Source organism: Xenopus tropicalis, chromosome 4, assembly GCF_000004195.4.
Source record: "Xenopus tropicalis strain Nigerian chromosome 4, UCB_Xtro_10.0, whole genome shotgun sequence".
In the NCBI taxonomy this organism is placed as follows: domain Eukaryota; kingdom Metazoa; phylum Chordata; class Amphibia; order Anura; family Pipidae; genus Xenopus; species Xenopus tropicalis.
The window spans coordinates 40,204,591-40,225,112 of record NC_030680.2 but is presented as its reverse complement, the minus strand read 5'-3'; the positions used below and the strand labels follow the sequence as shown (position 1 = coordinate 40,225,112).

General features: G+C 36.6%; 1 protein-coding gene across 3 annotated transcripts in view; it reads right to left on the bottom strand.

Moving 5' to 3' along the window:
• The window catches only part of ehbp1l1 (EH domain binding protein 1 like 1), a 64,561-nt gene that overhangs the window by 21,248 nt on the left and 22,791 nt on the right, over window positions 1-20,522 (bottom strand). The window contains exons 2-10 of one of the 3 annotated variants that reach the window (XM_031900700.1): window positions 19,772-19,829; window positions 19,462-19,557; window positions 18,741-18,794; window positions 10,569-10,747; window positions 9,710-9,846; window positions 8,070-8,105; window positions 6,884-6,943; window positions 6,588-6,798; window positions 1,905-5,526 (exon numbers count right to left, since the gene is read on the bottom strand). In XM_031900700.1, coding sequence (XP_031756560.1) covers window positions 1,905-5,526; window positions 6,588-6,798; window positions 6,884-6,943; window positions 8,070-8,105; window positions 9,710-9,846; window positions 10,569-10,747; window positions 18,741-18,794; window positions 19,462-19,557; window positions 19,772-19,829 — 4,453 coding nt within the window. The remainder of the gene's footprint in view (window positions 1-1,904; window positions 5,527-6,587; window positions 6,799-6,883; window positions 6,944-8,069; window positions 8,106-9,709; window positions 9,847-10,568; window positions 10,748-18,740; window positions 18,795-19,461; window positions 19,558-19,771; window positions 19,830-20,522) is intronic. The other 2 variants (XM_002935354.5, XM_012962232.2) reach the window with 2 other exon arrangements.

Sequence of the window (20,522 nt, the reverse complement as noted above, 5' to 3'; positions counted from 1 at the left end):
CGCCCCACAAGGTACAGGCATTCCCCAAACATCATGACCTCACCCCATATGTCACTGCTCTGCCCCCAATGTCACCCCACCACTTTGTCTTTTTCAGAGGTGGCAACCCTGCCAGAATAGGATTTTTATGTAGACTAAAGAGCAATGGGGCTCATTTATCAATGCATCGCAGCGCATAAACCAACGCGCGCACACGCAATTGCATATGCGTTACATTGCATTCATTTATTTTTCCACCAGTTCTTTTTTATGTGCTTTGTCACAAATACTGGGCAATAATGTCGCAAGCAACAATGTGTTTTTTGGGGGTGTGGCTAGGGGCGTGTTTTAAATGCTGATTTTTGCGTGAGTGCGCCCTTTGCGCATATATATGTGCTATTTGCGCGTATATATGGCCAGATTTGCGCAGGCATGGCTGCATTGAAATCTTTACGCCTGTTCATTTGTGGCATATTTCTGACTGCGCCTTCTTCACCATTTGCGCTAGTATATTTGGTGATTTGCACTACAATAAACTAATTTAGGTATGTCATTAATAAAACCATGTTAATGTTTCTAAAATGTATGATATGTTAATTTGCATTATTATAAAAATATAATTGTTAATTTGTTTACAATGTTTTAATAACATTTACCCTTTTTTAACTTTGTTCTTATCTATAAAGGCAGTTTCCCTTGTTAATGTAATGGAGTCTTTCATATCTTTTTTCCATTTAAACACCAGCTGACGAGGTTGTTAAGTTAGGAAGCATGTAGTTGGTACGGGTTTATTAGAGCATTAGCTTGTGCCATCTATGCACATAATTTATGACAAGTTTTGCATCGTCATTTGTGCAGTTTTGCAACATCATATGCACATGTTTGTATGGCGCAGCAGTTTGCATCAAAACTAGTGCATGAAACTTTAAGCGACCGTGTTTGCGCTATACTGTTAAATATGCTTATGCGCAGGGCAAAAGTTTTGCCTCTGCGACTATTACAGTGCTGCGATGCATTGGTAAATGAGCCCCAATGTCTATATAAGGACCAGTATGAAATTCTGCAAGAACTGAGCAGCTATTATAAGGCAAGACAGGATTAGCAAAATACTCCAAAGTTAATAGAACTATAGGAAGGCAAGGGTAGCAAGAGGATGCTCCAGAATAAAAGGTAAAATTGGCATAAAATGTAAATTGCACAGTTCACTATTTTAAGAAAAGGGCACAATGGTTTGCAGTGAATTGGTTAAATCTTTTTTTTATAGGCATCCTACTATAAGAGAAACAACAAGCGAATGTTGCAGAGCTAAAGCTTTAGAGAACATCTGAGGCTTGGTTATAGCAGGATCAGGTGGAAGTAAAGAGTTACATTTCCCCAAAGGACAAAGCAGCAAGCGATCAGAAGCCAGCGCTTAACATTCGAATGAGTTTTGTCTTGCTGCAGAATGGCTTGCAAGCAAAAGTGGGAGTGGGACACTCTACAGGAGAATATATATTTATATAAATCTATTTTCGAGGTAAATGGAGTAATACTCTGCATGCTTTCAAGGGCAACTAAAGTACCTCATGTTAATCCATGCAGTTCTGCCCCATATTAATATAGAGTGTAGCTCCATTTCACACCTCCCAATAGGACTAACAACTCTACATACCTTGGTTCAATTGAATAAAGTATATATATTTTTGTTTACATTTTGCATCTGTCATATTTTTATAGAGATGATAATTACTTTAATGTTATCAGGTGTTTAGTTTTTCACCAATGCTTAGAGAATGCATCAGTTCTTTTAAAAAATTTGCTTTGAATGGTATATGTAATTTACTAAAGAATTTAATCCATTGATAAATCCCACCGTGCACCAATCCCAGATTAGCCTCTACTCCTGCAGAGTGTCTCTCTCGTAGATGCATTGGGCTGTCACATACCTCCCCCAATTGCCCTGCGCACTGGCTCAGTCTCTTCTTTTCTGCACTCCTCTGTTGTCCAAGGGTCGATGGGGGGGACATGGAGAAGCTGCGCATTGATAACATGTGGGTTGACCCTCTCTCAGCCCCTGACACACTAGAGCTTGAGGGGTCAGGAGAAAGGGTTTCACGGGTGGTGAATAAAGGTGGAAATGCTTTGCTTGAAAGGTTGCACATTTCCACTGTTTGTACAGTTATCTCCTGATCTCTTACCCCCTCTGGCACTCTCTCTTTTTCTTGTGCTCTCTCTTTTTCTGTCTCCAATACATTGTCGTCTTTGCAGACTGTTACATTTTTCTGGTTATTATTCTTCATTGTATTTTCTGCAGAGAATACTACCTGTGTTGTATTTACTTTTTCCTGTATTCCGTTAGCTGTCTCATCTGCTGTGCATTCCACTCTTTTTATTATATCATTGATATCTTGCAACCTATTTACCTCCATAGTGTTTTCATTAGATTTATATCTGTTGTTGTCTATTTCCAGTTCAGTATCCTTTGACCTATGTTCAGTCTCTGAGTCTACTTGCAGTTGTTTATAGGACACTTCTTTACAGGCTATGGATGAGGATGCTTTGGCTACTTCTGTCACACTCTTTTCTGTCTTAGCTGCGTATTGTAAGCTATTTCTCTCTACTGCTTTCTTATCTTCTGTGACTTTTTCCTCATTGTGTAGTGTATATTTTACTAAATCTGTATCTGCAATATGTGTTACCTCTTCTGTTATTTCTTTGCAGTGTACTTTCCTTTCATTCTCAATTGGTGATGTTTCCTTTATAAAAACTGTCTCTACACTATTTTCACCCTCAAATGTATTATCTTGTAGTCTCATCTCTTCCTTTACTTGCTCTCCCTCTTCTTTGTTATCTAGTTCTGATCTAAATACAGTACCAAGTGCAGCTTCTATGTTTCTCTCTACAAGTATTTCAGATTCTAGCTGTATTTCTTTTAACTGGGGCACCAAAGCATTTTCACTTAATATCCTTACCTCCTTATTACCTAGTACTGTCTCCACATTACTTTCATCCTCATTCATAAGCTCTTGCAGTCTCATCTTTTCCTTTACTTGTTCTTCCTCTCCTTTGTTATCTAATTCTAATGCAATTACCGGACTAAGAGCAGCTTCTATCTTACTCTCCACTATTTTTATATCAGATTCAAACTGTATTTCTTTTTCCTGGGACACCAAAGCATCTTCACTTATTACCCTCTTCTCATTGTTATCTAGCACTGTCTCCACATTATTTTCATCGTCATTCCTAAGATCTTGTAGTCTCATCTCTTCCTTTACTTGTTCTCCTCCTCCTTTGTAATCTAATTCTAATGTAGTTAAAGTTCCAAGATCAGCTTCTATTTTGCTTTCTACTTTCAATTTAGATTCTATCTGTTTTTCTTTTTCCAAGGGCACCAAAGCATTATCACTTATTACTCTTTCCGTCTTATTTTCTAGTACTGTCTCCATGTTATCCACACTTGTAAGCTCTTGAAGTCTCATCTTTTCCTTTACTTGTTCTCCCTCTTCTTTGTTTTCTAATTCTAATGTAATTACAGGTCTAAGTACAGTTTCTATTTCACTCTCTACTTCTACTTTCCTTTCATTCTCAATTGGTGATGTTTCCTTTATAAAAACTGTCTCTACACTATTTTTATCCTCAAATGTAAGATCTTGTAGTCTCATCTCTTCCTTTACTTGCTCTCCCTCTTCTTTGTTATCTAGTTCTGATCTAAATACTGTACCAAGTGCAGCTTCTATGTTTCTCTCTACAGTTAATTCAGATTCTAGCTGTATTTGTTTTTCCTGGGGCACCAAAGCATTTTCACTTATTACCCTTACCTCCATATTATCTAGCACTGGCTCCACATTATTTTCATCTTTAAATGTAAGCTCCTGCAGTTTAGTCTCATTCTTTACTTGTTCTCCCTCTTCTTTTTTACCTAATGCTAGTGTATCTTCAGTCCCAACAGCAGCTTCTGTTTTACTTCCTACTATAATTTCAGAATCTAGCTGTATTTCTTTTTCCTGTGGTACCAAATCATTTTCATGTATTACTCTTTCTTTCTTATTATCTAACAATGAAGTCATATCTAGAATTCTCTTTTCATCCACACTCACTACCCAGAGTTCTGTGCTAGGCAGCCTTTGATCAGTATAAATAATATTTTCATGTACCCTCTTTTCTTCATTTCCTTTATTTTCATTCATTGGTGCTTTTTGCAGACTTTCTGGAACTGTCTCTTCGGTGCAGCTTGTTGTTGTTTCTTTCGCAATATGTTCTTCTTTCTGTTTATCCTTATCTGATCTTCTGTTCTCTATCTGTTCACTCATTTTGACTTCAGATTTAGTATATTTTGCCTTTTCTTTGTCCCATTCTTCCTCTTCTGTTTTTTCATCTTCTTGCTTAGATTCTATTTGCCCACCCTGTGTATTTTCTGCAGGTTTTTTAACCTTTGCATCAAAAAGATCACTTTTCTGTACTGTCTCATACAATGTGAAATCGCTCTGGGAGTCAGATGTGTTTACATTGCGATGTTCACTGACATCTTTAATATCCAACAAACTTTCCTGCTCTTGTTTTTTTGTACCTTGTACTTCTATAATCTTTAACACACCTCCCTCAGTGCAGTATATTTTCTGTTCTTGCTCTACTATTGTTTGTGATACAGTTTGCATTGTATTAGAAATTGTCTGATCTGGTATTTCAGCCCCTCGGTCTTCTGTAATTGCTAAAGCCAAATCTTGTGGCTTAGATGCTATTTGATCCACTGATTTATTTACCGCTTCTTTTATACTATGAAGCAAACTCTCTTGTGAATTTACAACTGTCTCCTCTAATATTTTCTTCCGTTCTTTTTCTGCAATTTCTAAAACAACCTCCTCTGTCTTGGAAGATGACTGCTCTTTTTCTTTTGCTACTTGCTCCCCTGTAATAAGTAAAACTCTTTCATGAAGCTGCTGTGACCTTTCTTTATCTCTAAGAGTTACTTGGTCTGCAACATTTGGAATCTGAGATATCATGTCTGTGCTTTGATCTACATTATGTGGCAATTCCATGTCTCTACCCATTTGTAAGTTTGCAACTTCATATGAAAACGTATGATCTATTTCTGTTGTTTCCATAACTGTATTTGGCTGGAGTTTCCTGTCTGGAATATTAATTATTTCCTCTAATTTCTCACATGCTTTCAAGGTTGTTTCTGGAACTTTCTGTATTTCCACAACTTCGTGTGCCTTTGCTGTAGTCTCGGGAATATAATGTAACTCTGGATCTTTAACTGCTATATTTTCCATTGTTCTCAGTGCTGCTGCTTTCTTTTCCCTTCTTGCTACCTCTGGTTTTTGTGTTGTCGCTTGAGTTACATCTGTCTTAGGTTTTGTCTCCTGCATCATCTCTATATCCTTAGCTTTTTTCATTCTTACTGCAGCCTCAGGAACCCTAACTGTTCCTGACTTCCTCTCTTGCAGGTCCTCCACTTCCCCACTCTTTCTCCACCCTTCCCCGTGCACTATGACAGGCTCCTTCTTGGTTGTGTCTTTGACACAAGTAATAGGGTTGACCTCTCGGATCTTCCATACCTCATTAGACCTGTAAAAAAAAGAAAATAATAATTAAATATCTTAAAATATATACTATCTAAATGTACACAAAAAAGAAAGAGAAAAAAATGCATGTACAGGCTGATATCAATAGAAGAAAACAACAAACTACAAGCATTAAGAGTACATACCAGAAAGGAAGGGAGACTAGCTGAAGAGAGAAAGACCCTCCTTTTGTACTTGCATAGATACTAAATTACTAGTAAAACAGGGGACCAGGAAATGTACATTGATCAATTCTCATTTCTTTTGTATACTTCAATAAACTGCTTTTCCTTTTGATTTGTAGAGTTATTAGTTAATTGTTTATTCAAAGTAATGATATCACAGGAAAAGATTGTGACATACAAAAAGAAAAGGTAATGATCACATTATCACTGAAGTGCCAGAAAAGGGATACCAGAATATCATTTTGTCTACATAGGTAAAAATTAAAAGTACTAGCAATAAATGAGTACTGTGGCACACATTTGCTATTAGAAAAAAAGATAGATTAGATGGACTGCATAGTAACTGGTATAGCTGTGCATTTTTATAGGGGTTGTAACTAGGGGTAGGCAGAAGAGGTATGTGCCTAGGGTACAACAAAGGGGGGCTCTTTGACTACCCATATTTCTGCTTGTCTGCCTGTCAATATGCTATGGCTGCGATGCACTCTTCACCATAGTGTATAGCTCCACCCCTGCTCAGCATCAGTCCTTCCCGCACCACAGTTGTCACTTCACTTTGGCTGTGAGATGGGGGTGATTAATGACAAAGGGATTGCCTTGGGCGCTACTGATGCTGGGCCTGGTACTCCGTATTAATTGTTGTGAGTTGATCTGGGAACAAGTCATTTGGGACTCAAAAAAATCATAAAAACATGCTAGTAATGGAGTATCACCAAAGTCAGTGCCATGGGCATGATGTGTTAAATTTATAAATAAAATAAAAAATATTGTAGAAAATTGGCTGACCTATGCAAAATCAATTTTACAATAGGGGGATATTGATCTGTCTCACAAATGATGTATAATTGTATTATATTATATATTGAAAAATTATATTCACCTTCTTTCTTGATCCGTTGCTAGGCCACATGTTGGTGACTTTTCAGTGGTTCTCCTAGCTTGTTCTCCCCCCTTAAAGTTAGTAACACTATTGTTGGATTTATCGAGTGGAACAGGATTAAACTCTTGTGGTCTTCTTGGGGGAATAACATTGTTTGAAGACTGGTAGACATTAGAAGGAGATTTTGTAGTAGTTTGAGAAGCAAAGTTTGCTGAAAAAAATTGATACAAATGTACAGGTAAAATAGAAACTAAGAAGGAAGTGGGAAAATGTCAACTAAAATACAGAAAACTTACTTGTGTTAATAGGACTTTCATCTTCTTCCTCCGCAAGAGTGTTTAGTTCTCTGACAGGGTCTACAGTTAAAGAAATGGTTTGGGCAAATGAGACAGGCAAAGTAGAATAGAACATGATAAATAAAATGTTGCAGGAAGAGATGAGTGAACTGATTATAATTTTCTGTTGTTTCGTAGGTGAAACCCTCAAAATCAGTGTTTTATGGGTAGGATAGACCTTCATAAAAGTTTTTTCTAAAAAAAGGTGAAAGTAACACAAAACACACACACATTTAAGGGTAAAAACCTTTATAAAAGTCTTTTTTTTAAAAGTGAAAGTAACCAAACACAAATACACATTAAAAACCCACTCCGCCCTAGGTATGTCAGGTTTTAATGAAAGGGGGGTATGACTTTTCCTGTCCGATGCATCCTAGTGTTTCAAAGGCCAAACACATGTGAAGTTCACACCATAAAATACGCATTAAAGATGCAATGGGTTTGAGTTGGGCATGCTTGCAGCAGGATTCATTTACTTGTCATCGAAGACAGATGTTGGTTGTTGTAAAATAGTGCAACTGTGGCAAATGCCTTTAGATACATCTTGTCCAAATATGCAATATTAATTCTGCATCCCTTTAATGCATATACATTTTCTTCTAATTCTGTTCCAGCTTTTTTCCCACAGACTTCAATAGAGTTTTATGTGATAAACAGTCAAATAAGTTTTCTCATTGAATTGCATCTGTCTCTAGGGGAAACTCAGGAACTGAATTAGAAGACAAACTTTTCTGAAACTTATCAAATTGAATCTGGCCTAAAATGTTGTGTTTAAAGGAGCCACTAACAATTTATCTGTCCAAACACCTTTCTCCTGTCTCTGACCCTTGATACCACCCCAACTTGGTCCCTGAGTTACATTATATATGTATAAACTATGTTAACCCTGGCATCTCCTCACTCTATAACTGTCTAGCAGATAATGCTTAATGCCACAGAAGGAACAAAGTGTCCTATTAACTAATTAATATATGTATATTAAATATGTATAATATCATATATTCCCATTTTGATTTGTAGCAATATTTAATGCCATATGAGAACAGTTTAAGCTGTTATTTATGAACTATTTTAAATTCAATTCTTGCCAAATCATTTCACTCATCTCTCACTTTCATGGCTGCTAAAATTAGTAGAATAGGGTTACCTGGGAAGTAATCAGTATGGATGCCTTTAAGATATCCTACAGAAGAAAGAGTATTGAAAAGAAAGAGGTAGAGAAAGAATTGTAACAAAGCAAAATGAAATTGAAGGATAGGACAGTAAGATGATATTGTCAATGATAGCCAATAGCAATATGAGTTCTGGGTGCAGATGCCTCAGCTTGTGGGGGACTTGTGGAGGTAATCCATACCTAGAAAGATGCAGTAGGCACTTACAAATTCCACAACCAAGTTTAGGAAAAGGAAACTATATTTTAAACACATAAGGGTTGATTCACTAAAGTGCGTTAATTTTTATCGCACTTTTTTTGCGTTAAAATTGGCGCGAAAATTAACATGCGATTCGCTAGTGTTAGCGCATGCGTTAAGTCGCATATCGCATGCGTTAAATTCCGCGCTACCGCATTGCGTTAATTTGTGCGCAGAAATAATACTAACGCATGATTCACAAACACTTAGACGCGCTAAATATTGCATTTGTCTGTGCGAAAAATAACACCTACTTGGGGCAGGCGTTAATTATAGAAAAGTACAGTTCATGAGCTTTTGGCAATAAAATATGGACTTTGCAGTGGGATTTATTCAAGTCTGTGTTGGCCCTAGAGTGATGCATCCTCCAGTTTGTAGGGAAATGGTCATTTTCAGTACAGTAATTTTCCGAAAGTAATGGCATGTATGGCTAACATGGCGTGCATTTTTTCGCACGTGGCAAATATTTGTACGTGGTGCATTGATTAGCCCTCGTTCCGTCAAATACCGCACGAAAATAGTCTTCACGACTAAAATAACACAAGCAGCATTGCGCGTAAATTAGCGCAAGTATCCTTTTAGTGAATCGTGCGTTAAGATGTGAAAAATTAGACGCGGTAAAAATTTTAGCGCATGCTATAAATAACGCACGTTTTAATGCACTTTAGTGAATCAGCCCTATATTATATACTTTAAAGGAGAAAGAAAGGTAAAAACTAAGTAAGCTTTATCAGAAAGGTCTATGTAAATACAGCCATAAGCACTCACAGAAACGCTGAACTGACTTCTATGTGAAAACATTTCTTGTGTCTGTAATTCCTCTGCCAGAGACACACAGCTCTCTGCTGTCTCCTCTCTCCTGCTCCCCCTCCCTCAAGAATGCTAAGAACTCACTCCCCACCCCTTAGGAATGAGAATCTGAGCCAATCAGCAGGAAGCTTCCTCATAGTTTAACTAACTGAGCATGTTCACTTGGTCTGTCTGTGCAGGAGTGAGGCATACCTGTTTGACTGAAGGTATGCCTGCAGCTTGAGATTAACTCTTTATTAGCCTTTCCTTCTCCTTTAAATAAAACGTTTATTTTTCCTTATTATGCCTGGTTATGGGATCTACTGCATCTTTTGTGGTATGAAAGAAAGGGACCTGCAAAATCAGAAATTAGATAACACCTTTATGAATAAGCTAAAGGCATATGTAATGAAAAATATTATTAACTAGATAGATAGATAGATAGATAGATAGATAGATAGATAGATATAGGGGCACACATTATAAACTAAAAATGCCCCTCAGTCCAGAGTCAAATATTAGAAAATATATCCAATTGAAAAATCTAGAACCTGCAAAATTGTACATCCTAGAAATCATATTTCACCTCGCATTCCTGTCCCAGTAGGGGATCTGATTTGCCGAGACTTCTCTTCCTCATCCTCCTCATTGAAGTCCTCCATATCAGCAATGTCAGATGGTTTAAGACTCAGGAGGCTAGCAATACTCTGCATGTCATCATCTCTGAAATATTGTCAAATGTGCATTAGGTGGGACAAAAATACTACAATAAAAGTTATTAAAACAAACCTTACCTATAATGTTATAGGTATATTTGTAAATGTAATTGATATTGAAAGCAGGTTGTTTATATTCACTGCCTTAGTTTGGCTCCTAGTATAGCATGTTTAACATACCAGGCTACAAGGTGGAGAACTGATTTCCTGCTACATTATTTTAGGAGTCAAAACCAGAGAACAGAAGGGGATAAACAAATACTGCTTTTGATATAAAATCCAGCATAATACCTCCTAGTTCATCCAAAGATTGCTATGGGAAAATTATATAACTGGTCTGGATGCTAAAGATCTTTACACCCATGATTCTGCCCAGGCTAGAGTGCATGAGTGTGAAGCACAGGAGGAAAGTTTTATTAAAATCTGTAAAGCATGATAATTTGGCACTAAAATATTTTATCAAAAGGTTCTGCCATCTAAAAAGATTGGTGAATTTAAATGACTTATTAAGGACATCTATATCCATTATTAAAAATTTTTTTTGACAAAAAGCCAAAATAACTGTTACAACTTTCAAGTGTAACTCTAACCAGAGAGCAAGCTATGATCTTCTGTGTTCATGATATAATTATATGTCTGAAAGTGGGAAGTCAGCCCGTGGCACGTCCGTATACAGCCTATTCATTTATAAAATGTATTACATTATAAAGGAAAAGTAGCCATACTCACGTAGCTTTGCCCTCTCTTATTAAAGAACTGGCAATGCTGACAACGAGTGTCGCTGACACAACCTTGACAGAACGAGGAGAAAGTGGAAGTATCACCTCCCTAGGGGCAGCAGATATGGAAGCAAACTTGCGGAGATCAATGGGGGCTGCTGCAAGAAGCTTTTTGTGTCCACGGGATTCCTGAAGAGGAAAGGACAAAAAAAATGTTTAATGGAAGAAGACTACTATTTACCCGCAGGCTTCTTTTGATGGTTGTTTTGAAGGTTATTTTTAATATATCATTAGTCTGTACTCTATAGAATGTATTAGAGCTGAACTGACTCAAACTGCATGCAGCTAGACAGATTGCTGAGAGGGGGATAGTGCAGAGAAACTTGATTATTTCATACTGTACAAAATCTCTTATTTATTTTAGTTTCTTAGTTATATTATATTATTATATACTGGTTATATTATTTTTGATTTCTTGATAGTTCACCTTTGAATGAATTATTAGAGTGTTTCTTCAACCAAAAACTTTTTTCCTACTGCAGTCATGCTGTATGGTAGTTGGGCATTCCAAGTCACTGACTCACTCTGGAATTGGCTTAATAGACCAAGAAATCAGTCTGTGACTCATGGCTTAAAGGAGTTGTTTAGAGAAGGAAAAATATTAGCTTGAAGGGCTCATGAATAAAAACTTTACAGTTTAATCCAATAAAAAGCACAATGTTTCCACTGGTCTGGAACCCACAGCAGCCGATCGTTTGATGGTTTTCAAACAGATAACCAGTAAATTCTACCTTCGTATTGGTTGCTATGGGTCAACAGACCTGCAGTAATCCTTGAATCTTTTATTGCATTACCCCATTAGGGCCCATATATAAACCACCAAGTCCTTAAATGGTAACTATTTTAATCCATTTAAAAAACTTCAAAAATGTATAGGGGTGGTTACTGTATGTTATTTATATGGCAGCATTTCAATAGCGTTTCAATCAAAATTATCATTGGGTAAAAGTCCCTCTGCCTTCCAAATAATCTTTGCAGTACCCACTATAGCAAGCAGAGGGATTTTTGAGGCCCATAATCCATCACCTCAACATGGAACAAAGTGAGGACAGGGTTGAATCAGTGTGCCATTCTTAATGGGGGGTTTGAGGGAACATGGTTCCTGTGAGCCAGTCAGACTATGGTTTCATCATCTCAGCCTGGAATCATGTAGGTCATGAATCATGTAAAGAAATGCTTATGCAGCTAATGTATTACATCAGAGTATTTTTTTTTCAGTTAATATGTAAAATATGGTGGAAGACTTTAAAACGTCATAAAGAAAATAAAGTGAATACCATGTATATATAATGTAGCTTTTTAGCTACATTATATATACATTTCACAGGTATATACCTTTCACAGGCAGGACCAGAACATCTGCCTTGGGGAATAGACCATAGGGGTACAATTAGCTATGCCCCCTCTTGCTCACCTCTGCAGCCCCTAGTCTATATTTAACTTTGCTCAGCAATGTACCCAATGTACTGCAGGACCAGGCTGTTTGTATATATATTGGAACAAACATATTCAGGAGCAGGAACGAAAATTTGCACTGCAGCTGTTGTATTGTAGGGAATCTGGTAAGGCAAATAGACTCTTTCCTGCAGTGAATGGACAGGAAAGTTTGGGGCAGATGATTTTTTTTCTGATTCTGTGGTGATGTATAAGAACAGCAATCTTCTGCAGTATGGACCACACACTTGTTTAAAGTACAAATCAACCCAAAATATAATTTTTTGCCTAATAAAAGAAATCATAATTCTAAGCAACTTTGCAATATACATTTATTACAAATCTGCAATGTTATATTATTTATTTGTATATATAACATTGCTATTAAAAGCAGTGTTGTTTGTCCTTTTCTATTGGCTCTAGCACTTGAAACAATGTAACCCAAGCCAACAGATTTATAGACCTGCCTTGCTGGAGGAGGCTGGCTTTTGCAACATTGTTTAAAAAGTAACAACCGGGAGTTCAGCAAATGCTGCTTTCAATATCAATTTACAACTAACTTTTAAAGCACTAACAATTTAAAATAAATTCACATTGGAAAGTTGCTTGGAATTATGTTTTCTTTTATTAGACAAAAAATTATTTTGGGGGTTGACATGTCCTTTACACTAAAATATGAGGGGAAAGGAAGAATAGAATAGCACTTGAGAATATCACATGAAGAGAGAAAAGATAGAGGAGAAAACAGCAAAATGGCTTATGCAGAGAAGTGAATGGGTGCCCTGTTTCTCAATCTTGGTTCCTAAGTTGTTGAGAAATTACATTTCACATTATCCATTGACCTTTGATTATATTGATAAGTTGCTAGGAATTGTAGACCAGTAACATCTCAAGGTTTCGAAACAGTAGAGAGTAAAGGAAAGTAGTGGTTAAGAGAAGGAAGGCAGAGAAATATTGTTACTCTGATCAAAAAGCATTAGGGAAGTACAATAGATATATAGCAAGTAAGAAAAAGGAAGATGATGGGCACCACACCCAGTGGCTGGTAGGCCTAGCGAACCAAAACCGATAGGCTCAGCAATATTCACAGATGTTATTCTTCCCTATATTAAAGAAGCAAATAACCAAAATTATGTGTAGCAAATAACCAAAATGTATTGTATGTCACATAATAGGGGTGTAACTACTAAAAAAAAAAGTTTTTAGGTGGAAATAATTGCAGCTATATTATTGGCTAACCTACATTTAGGGGGCTCATTTTTCTTTGTTATTTTTTACCCAGATGTACAATTGGTGAACTTTTTATATTTAAAAATTTGTCTGAATCACAAATCCCCAGTTGTAATGAATAGGCGGTAGAGCCTATATTTAAGTGTACTGCATATGTTTTAGTCCCCAGTATTCTCCAGCGATGAGGAATGGCATCAATAGCACATTTAATGCATTTAGAAAATAATATCATCCAACACATGATAAAGTGAGGACAATGGGTAATGGTAGCTTTCCTAGCACATTGTTAAAGTGAGCATATTATACAATGATCACAATGAAGAAAATCCCCAGCACATTATAAAATAACAGCATAATATACGCTAAGGCAGTTAGTCCTGCACCACAAGAAAATAAGACAGTAAATGACAGTGGAATTAGCATCTGAAGTACATTATACAGCAGTGTAAAGCGGGGGGCATTCTTACCTAATGTACATTCCATACCTTAAGATAATTTAGCATCATAAGCACATTTTAACAGTGTATGACAACAGGTCATGGCACCCCAATGTACATTATATATAGTAGGAAGGTTGTGGCACCCCAAAATATATTATACAGTATATTCTGTATATGTACAGTTAGAGACACTAGATCCTGCCAAGGAATATGCCCCACACAATTAAGGTTACCTGAATCTGCCTGGGGAGTGATCACCGTCTAACTGGCAGGGGTGTAATCCATGTAATAACTGCATAATTAGGGCAGTGACATATACTATTTGAATTTTATGCTATCATATTTCTGCATCTCCAGTTAGACTATGCTTTATGCATTATTAGGCAGTCTATTTTCAGAGAATTTATTTTATCCAAAGTAGACACAAGAATTTTCTGTCAAAAATCCATCCAAGCGCACAATAATAGGAGGATTCCATTTATGCCTATTTTACACTCATTTAAGTGGCAGTAAAAAAACATGATGTGACCTAAGCCTTAGGACATCAGAACCCTATCAGTTTATCACAGATAATATTGTATAAATAAAGAAACTTTGGGGGATTTATTAACCCTTACAGCTTCTGCCCCTGTATGGGCTTTGCCTGCAATTACTGTATCAGCTAAGAACCCCAAAAACTATGCACCCAAACCGAAAAGATTACAAGAATACTCACTTAATTATTTCTTTTCTGGAGCTAGAACTTGAATGTCAAAACAATATGAATTGCGCATGCTTTCTCAAGTTGACTAAAACAAATATCCCAAAAAGGAAATTGACTGCACACATTAAATTCTATGATGGCTGGTAGCCTAGTTTTTAAACCAAAATCAGTTCCAGCGCTCCAGGAGGAAATGCCTGAATTTGACAGGACACCATGTGTTTTTAGCTAATAATTGCCATAATAGTTTTATAGGGTGTATTCCATTACCTTTTTCATACATCGGCTGATGGAAACGCCTTACATCCATGCGCCCAGGATATTATACCACTACAGAGATTTTTGCACTATGTTGTGCTGCTCTTTGTGAGCATTCTATTTAAAGTGTTGCCCAACACATTTTTATTTTAAACTGTATTTTTGGTAAATTCAGCATTTGTTATAATTTGATCACTGCAGAGAATTCATTATGGCAATTTGCTGTCATATTGACCAATCTAAATTGCTTTCAGTCACCATTACCTTGCTATCACAATAAGTCACACAGATGTTTTTCTTTTAACATTTTTCAAGAACTGTGTCAATATTTTCTTAGTATTCAGTATTTGTATGCAAAATGCTTGGAAGTGACCCTGTAATTTTATTTTAAAAGTGTATTATATTGCCTCATGAATGTACAATAAAGGACCAAGTTTTATCTGTTCCCCCAGCACCTACAAATAAATAATTTCTAACAGCAAATGCCCTATTTGATTTTCCTGTGTAAAAACTAAAATATTTAACACTGCGTATCTGCTATGTAAATGTGAGACCTGTATCCAACTCTCAACTTAAATGGCTGCCCCAAGGCCACAAAGCAGCTTATTTATAGAAATAATAGTGTTTTTTGTCAAGTAAATACACAATTTGTACCACACATGAACTGATAATAGCTGCAGAATTGGCTCTTCCAGACTGAGTTGGCAGATTGTTGGCACAGGTATTTTCAACCAAAACCCAGTTGAAAATCATCCATATATGTCCAACTGGGTGAAAATAAAATTGACCCAACGCTGATGTGGTCCCCTCTCTACAGGCCTGCACAGGCCTCTATACTGATCTGATCATTGGCACAAAGGCCAGATCATTGGATCAACCCTATTTGGCCCACCACATGGGTGGTAAGGCTATCAAACAAGTAGATCTAGATTAACCTATGTATAGGTTTATGGTTAATTTGAATATATACAAACTCATTTCGTTTTTGGTCTTACTGTTCCCTTATGATAATTTCTCACTATACACTAATTTTTACCCCATATGATTTATCATATTAAAGCTTACATAGCTTTTGTGTCACTTTTGACACTGAAATCTATTTCTTAACACAACATATGAATTTAGCATCATGTATCATTTCCCTGAATACTTTTCCCTTTTATTTTCTCACCTGACACTCTGAGGGCAATCACATTCAAAAGACACTGATTGTTGCCATTCAATCATTGTTGTCTCTGGTATTAACTCTGAAATTAACTCAGTTCATATACAACATTTTGATAGTATAGAAGTGGATAAAGCATTGGCTACCTGATGCAAGTTGCTTTCCATTGACATTAATCAGAAATGCCTTGGGTTTCTGTGCACAGGCAATTATCACTTGCTACTTTGGGTCATTTATCAACAAATTTGCCCCAGAGCAGTAATCCATGAATTAACTTTTTGCTTTCATTGCTTTACTTTCTACCTAATTATATTTGTCCCACAATATCATTAGGTTTTAGCAAGTCAGCAGGAAGATGATAGAGTATTTTCTTGTCTTTCAACTGATGTATGGTTTTAACACCTTTCTTATGATTTGGTTTAGTTTCTCTTGACTTGCTTTACTTGACTTTTTTTTAGACTGCTAAAAAGATAAAATAAAACAAATAAGAAGTTTATGCACAGACTTTGGTGCAGCAAAATAAAGCAACTATGTAATTTTATGTTTAATTAGAACTATAACTTGTACAGCAATCTAAAAATGAATATCATTAGTGTGCAGTGGTTGTTTCACTATAACATATATATATATATATATATAATAGTTATTTAGTATAAAATAACAGAGGCCACATTTATTGCCAAAGATAAGCAGGAGAATCCAGGGAGGCAGTTAATTAAACAGTGCTGGCAGAATTTTAAAGGGGACCTGTCACCCTAAGAAATAACTCCAAATTATTTTCTATATTGTTAGTTGAGCAAAATAAACTTTACTTACTCTATACAGGGTCAGACCCGACCCTTGCCGGTGCTCCCCCCTGCGAGGGGGGTTAGGGGGCCCCTGCGGGGGGGGGGGTGGTTAGAGGACGCGCCCGGCTGAGTGCACCTGCAGGGCCCCTGGGATGGGAGCCCCCATGAGCACTTCACACCCCAGTCCGACCCTGACCTTATATAAATAATATAAACCTTGTTTCCTTCCATCTTGGAATTACTCAATCACAGCAAGCAGACAGCTGCCATTTTGTGGGCACTGTTATGAAGGCAATCTTCATATCATGCCAAAATCTTCTTTATGTGCCAGAATGGGGGACCAGATGCCCATGCACTGGCTACACAGTTAGATGATGGGGAGGGAGGGGAAAAGTAAGATGTGCAGTGACATCTAGGTAGTGCTGAACGGAAAGCTAAAGTTATTGTCTGCCCCACTTCTATACCTAAGGCATAGAGTTGTGGCAAGCAATATATGATTGACAGCTGGGATTTTTAAATGCCTTTATAATGGGTTTGGATGTGTTAATATAAAAATGAATTTGGGTTTCATGTTTAATTTGAAAAGGACTTTTATTATACAGCTTTTTATATCTGGGTGACAGGTCCTCTTTAAAGGAAGAATATATACAGTGTAAATGGGAGAGCAAGATCTAATAGATTCCCCAAAACAACCATATAATCTTGGCTGTAAAGAGCATGGGGGGGTGAGAGCTTTGGCAGCCTGTCTATCTGTGCTATCCTCTGCAGTCTGACTGTATCCACTCCATTGCTCTGTGCTCTTACACAGCCGGAATTAGTCTAGAGAGTGTCTTTTTGTATAAAATGTTTCCCATAGACTTCAGTAAACTGGCATCTAGAGTGCAATTTGTTTTGAAAAACATAGGGGTTGCCAGTGTTTTCCTCAGCAAGAAGAAAGGTTCTAAGCGCTTTGGCTGGTGGGTCCTTGATATCAAGTTCTCTGACAGGCCCTTGGTGCTCCAGTTTGACACTAAACACATTGCTTGATTTCATTCCCCTTTTCATCTACCTGAGTAAATTAAAGGGCAGCCTAGCAGAATTCTGTTTGTGTAACATAAAGTACCAACTACAGAAAATCTGACTTTAGACCTTGGTATTTTCTCCAGGTTCTGATTCATCTGTATTGGCTCATTATACTAGGGGTGGAATTATAAAAAAATAACTGAGGAATCCAAAGGATTCTTAAAACATCCCTGTCTGAAAGTTTTCCTAACATGCATGAACGTTTTAATGAATTGACATTAATTTAGAAGATACCTGTATTAATTCATCAGAGCAGTTGAGCAGTCAAACACATTAATTTACTATGGGGTATTAAAGGAACAGTAACACTAAAAAATAAAAAGGTTTTAAAATAATTAAAATATAATGTACTGTTGCCCTGCACTGGTAAAAGTTGTGTGTTTGCTTCAGAAAGACTACTGTAGTTAATAGAAATAGCTGCTGTGCAGCCATGGGGGCAGCCATTTAAATTGAAAAAAGGAGAAAAGGCACAGGTTACATAAGAAGATAACAGATAAACTGTGTAGAATACAATGGGAATGTGCTACTTATCTGTTATCTGCTTAGTAACCTGTGCCTTTTCTCCTTTTTTCAATTTAAATGGCTGCCCCCATAACTACACAGCAGGGTATTTATATAAACTGTAGTAGGGTTTATGAAGCAAACACACAACTTTTACCAGGGCAGGGCAATAGTACATAATATATTAATTATTTTTATACACTTTCATTTTTTGGTGTTACTGTTCCTTTAAGCACATGGCGCATCCAAAATCTGACTTGCTAATTCATTTTGGAGTGGAAACTAATTGTTAAATCCTGAAGTGCCAGTAAAGGTTTCACCAAGCAGTGACTATTGGCCCCACTCAGTAACATTTTATAACTAATGATAAATCAGCCCAAAGATATTTTAGTTTTTTATTTTTAGAAATTGTTCAGTGTTACATAATATACTAATATATAACAGATAATGCTAAATCTTCGTGGAGGGGCTCTTAGTGGAATACATTAAAATATGAGCACAAACAAATTGTATAATTTAGGAAGATAATAAATCAGAGTCCTACCCCTTCAATCTGGAATGTCCACTCCTTCTCCTCAAAATATTCTGTGTGCGGGTCCTAGAAGAAAGACACACAATATGGTCACAGTTTCAACTCCCCTTATTTACTTTCTGCTGTTGCCTCCTGTTCTATTGATATTTGAAGTAAGTCTCTGACTCTTGGTATATAAACTTTATTCATTAAGTTATGCTCTCTGTAGTTTATAGTGACCTACAATGTTAACTTTTTGTTTACTGCTCAATTGATAATTCTTATTTCATTGGTATAATATGGAAACCTTTGATTGGTATAGTTTTCTTTCTCAAGGGATGCCCATATCTCATTGAAAATCTAGAGCTTTATAACTGGAAACCATATTTATTTCTCTTATATCAGGAACTTCTGGGACTCCACAGGCCTATAGCAGTTGGTAATGGCATAACTAGATGTTATTGGGCCCCACAGCAAATATAATTTAGGGCCCCAAAATACTGGAAATTTTACTTTTTCTACTAAGATTATTGCTCATTAATTAGGCCTTCTACCCTTCTTGGCCCCCCTTTAACCATAAGGTCTGCTTCCTCTGTAGATATTCCCTGTATGCAAAGCTTATATGTATTTTCCCGCTGAAATATTGTAAGGGTCTGCAGTGAATGCCACTGACAATAGAAATGTGTAAGAAGGATGTGCAAAACTTTCACAATATTATTAGACCTGTGTTTGGCTGTACACATGTTACCCTTACTCTATATAAGGTTGCAGTAATGTCCACATTTTCAGGAACAGCCCAAACAACAGATCCACGAAATGGGTCCTTTATCCCAGGTTGCCAGCTGTGAGGCTAAAAGAAAAAAAGAGAGATTTAAAGACATGTCTGAATGATCTGAAGGACACTTATATAAGGGCTAAAGCAGGGACTGCAGTTTAAGCAAGAAAGAAAAAGAAGGAATAGGGTAAAAACAGGATTGGAGACCTTTTTTTATTGTGATTTGGAAAAGCGTAGGGAAAAGCACTACAATAGAAACAGGTTTTTATTCAGCTGCAAGCTGGAATACCTTGGAGCAGACCCTTCTGTTTCTTCTAGTCCACACAACCACCACTTTATCAGGTTGCCTAAAAAAACATAGTGGAAAAAATATATTGTTATCAACCAAATAATTCTGTCTTTCCTGTCCTTTTGCTACATATACTATTTACCCTTTACTATATACACATTGTATGTTTGTAGCAAGAGTTTATCTATTCATTGTGGTTTTCCTGTGTAAATGGCTGGGGTCAAGAAAGGATTGAAGAACCTTCTGGTGGGACTAGCTGAGGGGGAGTTTTTTAATTGCAGGTGGCTGTGGATATTCCTTAGTGGATTCTGCTAATTGACCATATCACATGGATTATACCATTTCATAAAACAGGTGCCACGTTTATATACGTTTAAATTATGTTTTCTTCAGGGATCTAGAGCTAGTCTGATATATAGTATAGGATGCACACAACTTAAAGCAATACTGCAAAAGTGTTTTATTTCATAGTATGTAAAGACATATATCACTATAATAACACCTTTATATATATATTTATGTATATGCATTGGTTGGTTATATTTTGCTTGTCTAAAGTGCACAGAATGTGAGAGCAACAGCAATCCATCAGAGAGACAAATTTATGGTAAGCAAGATATATATATATATATAGATATATATATATATATTTACTGGAAAAGTGGTAAAACATTCAACCAGAAAGAAAGCAGTACACCATTAAAAAGTAAGACAAATTCCAACCACGGTTAAATTTCACTGTATAACGCAA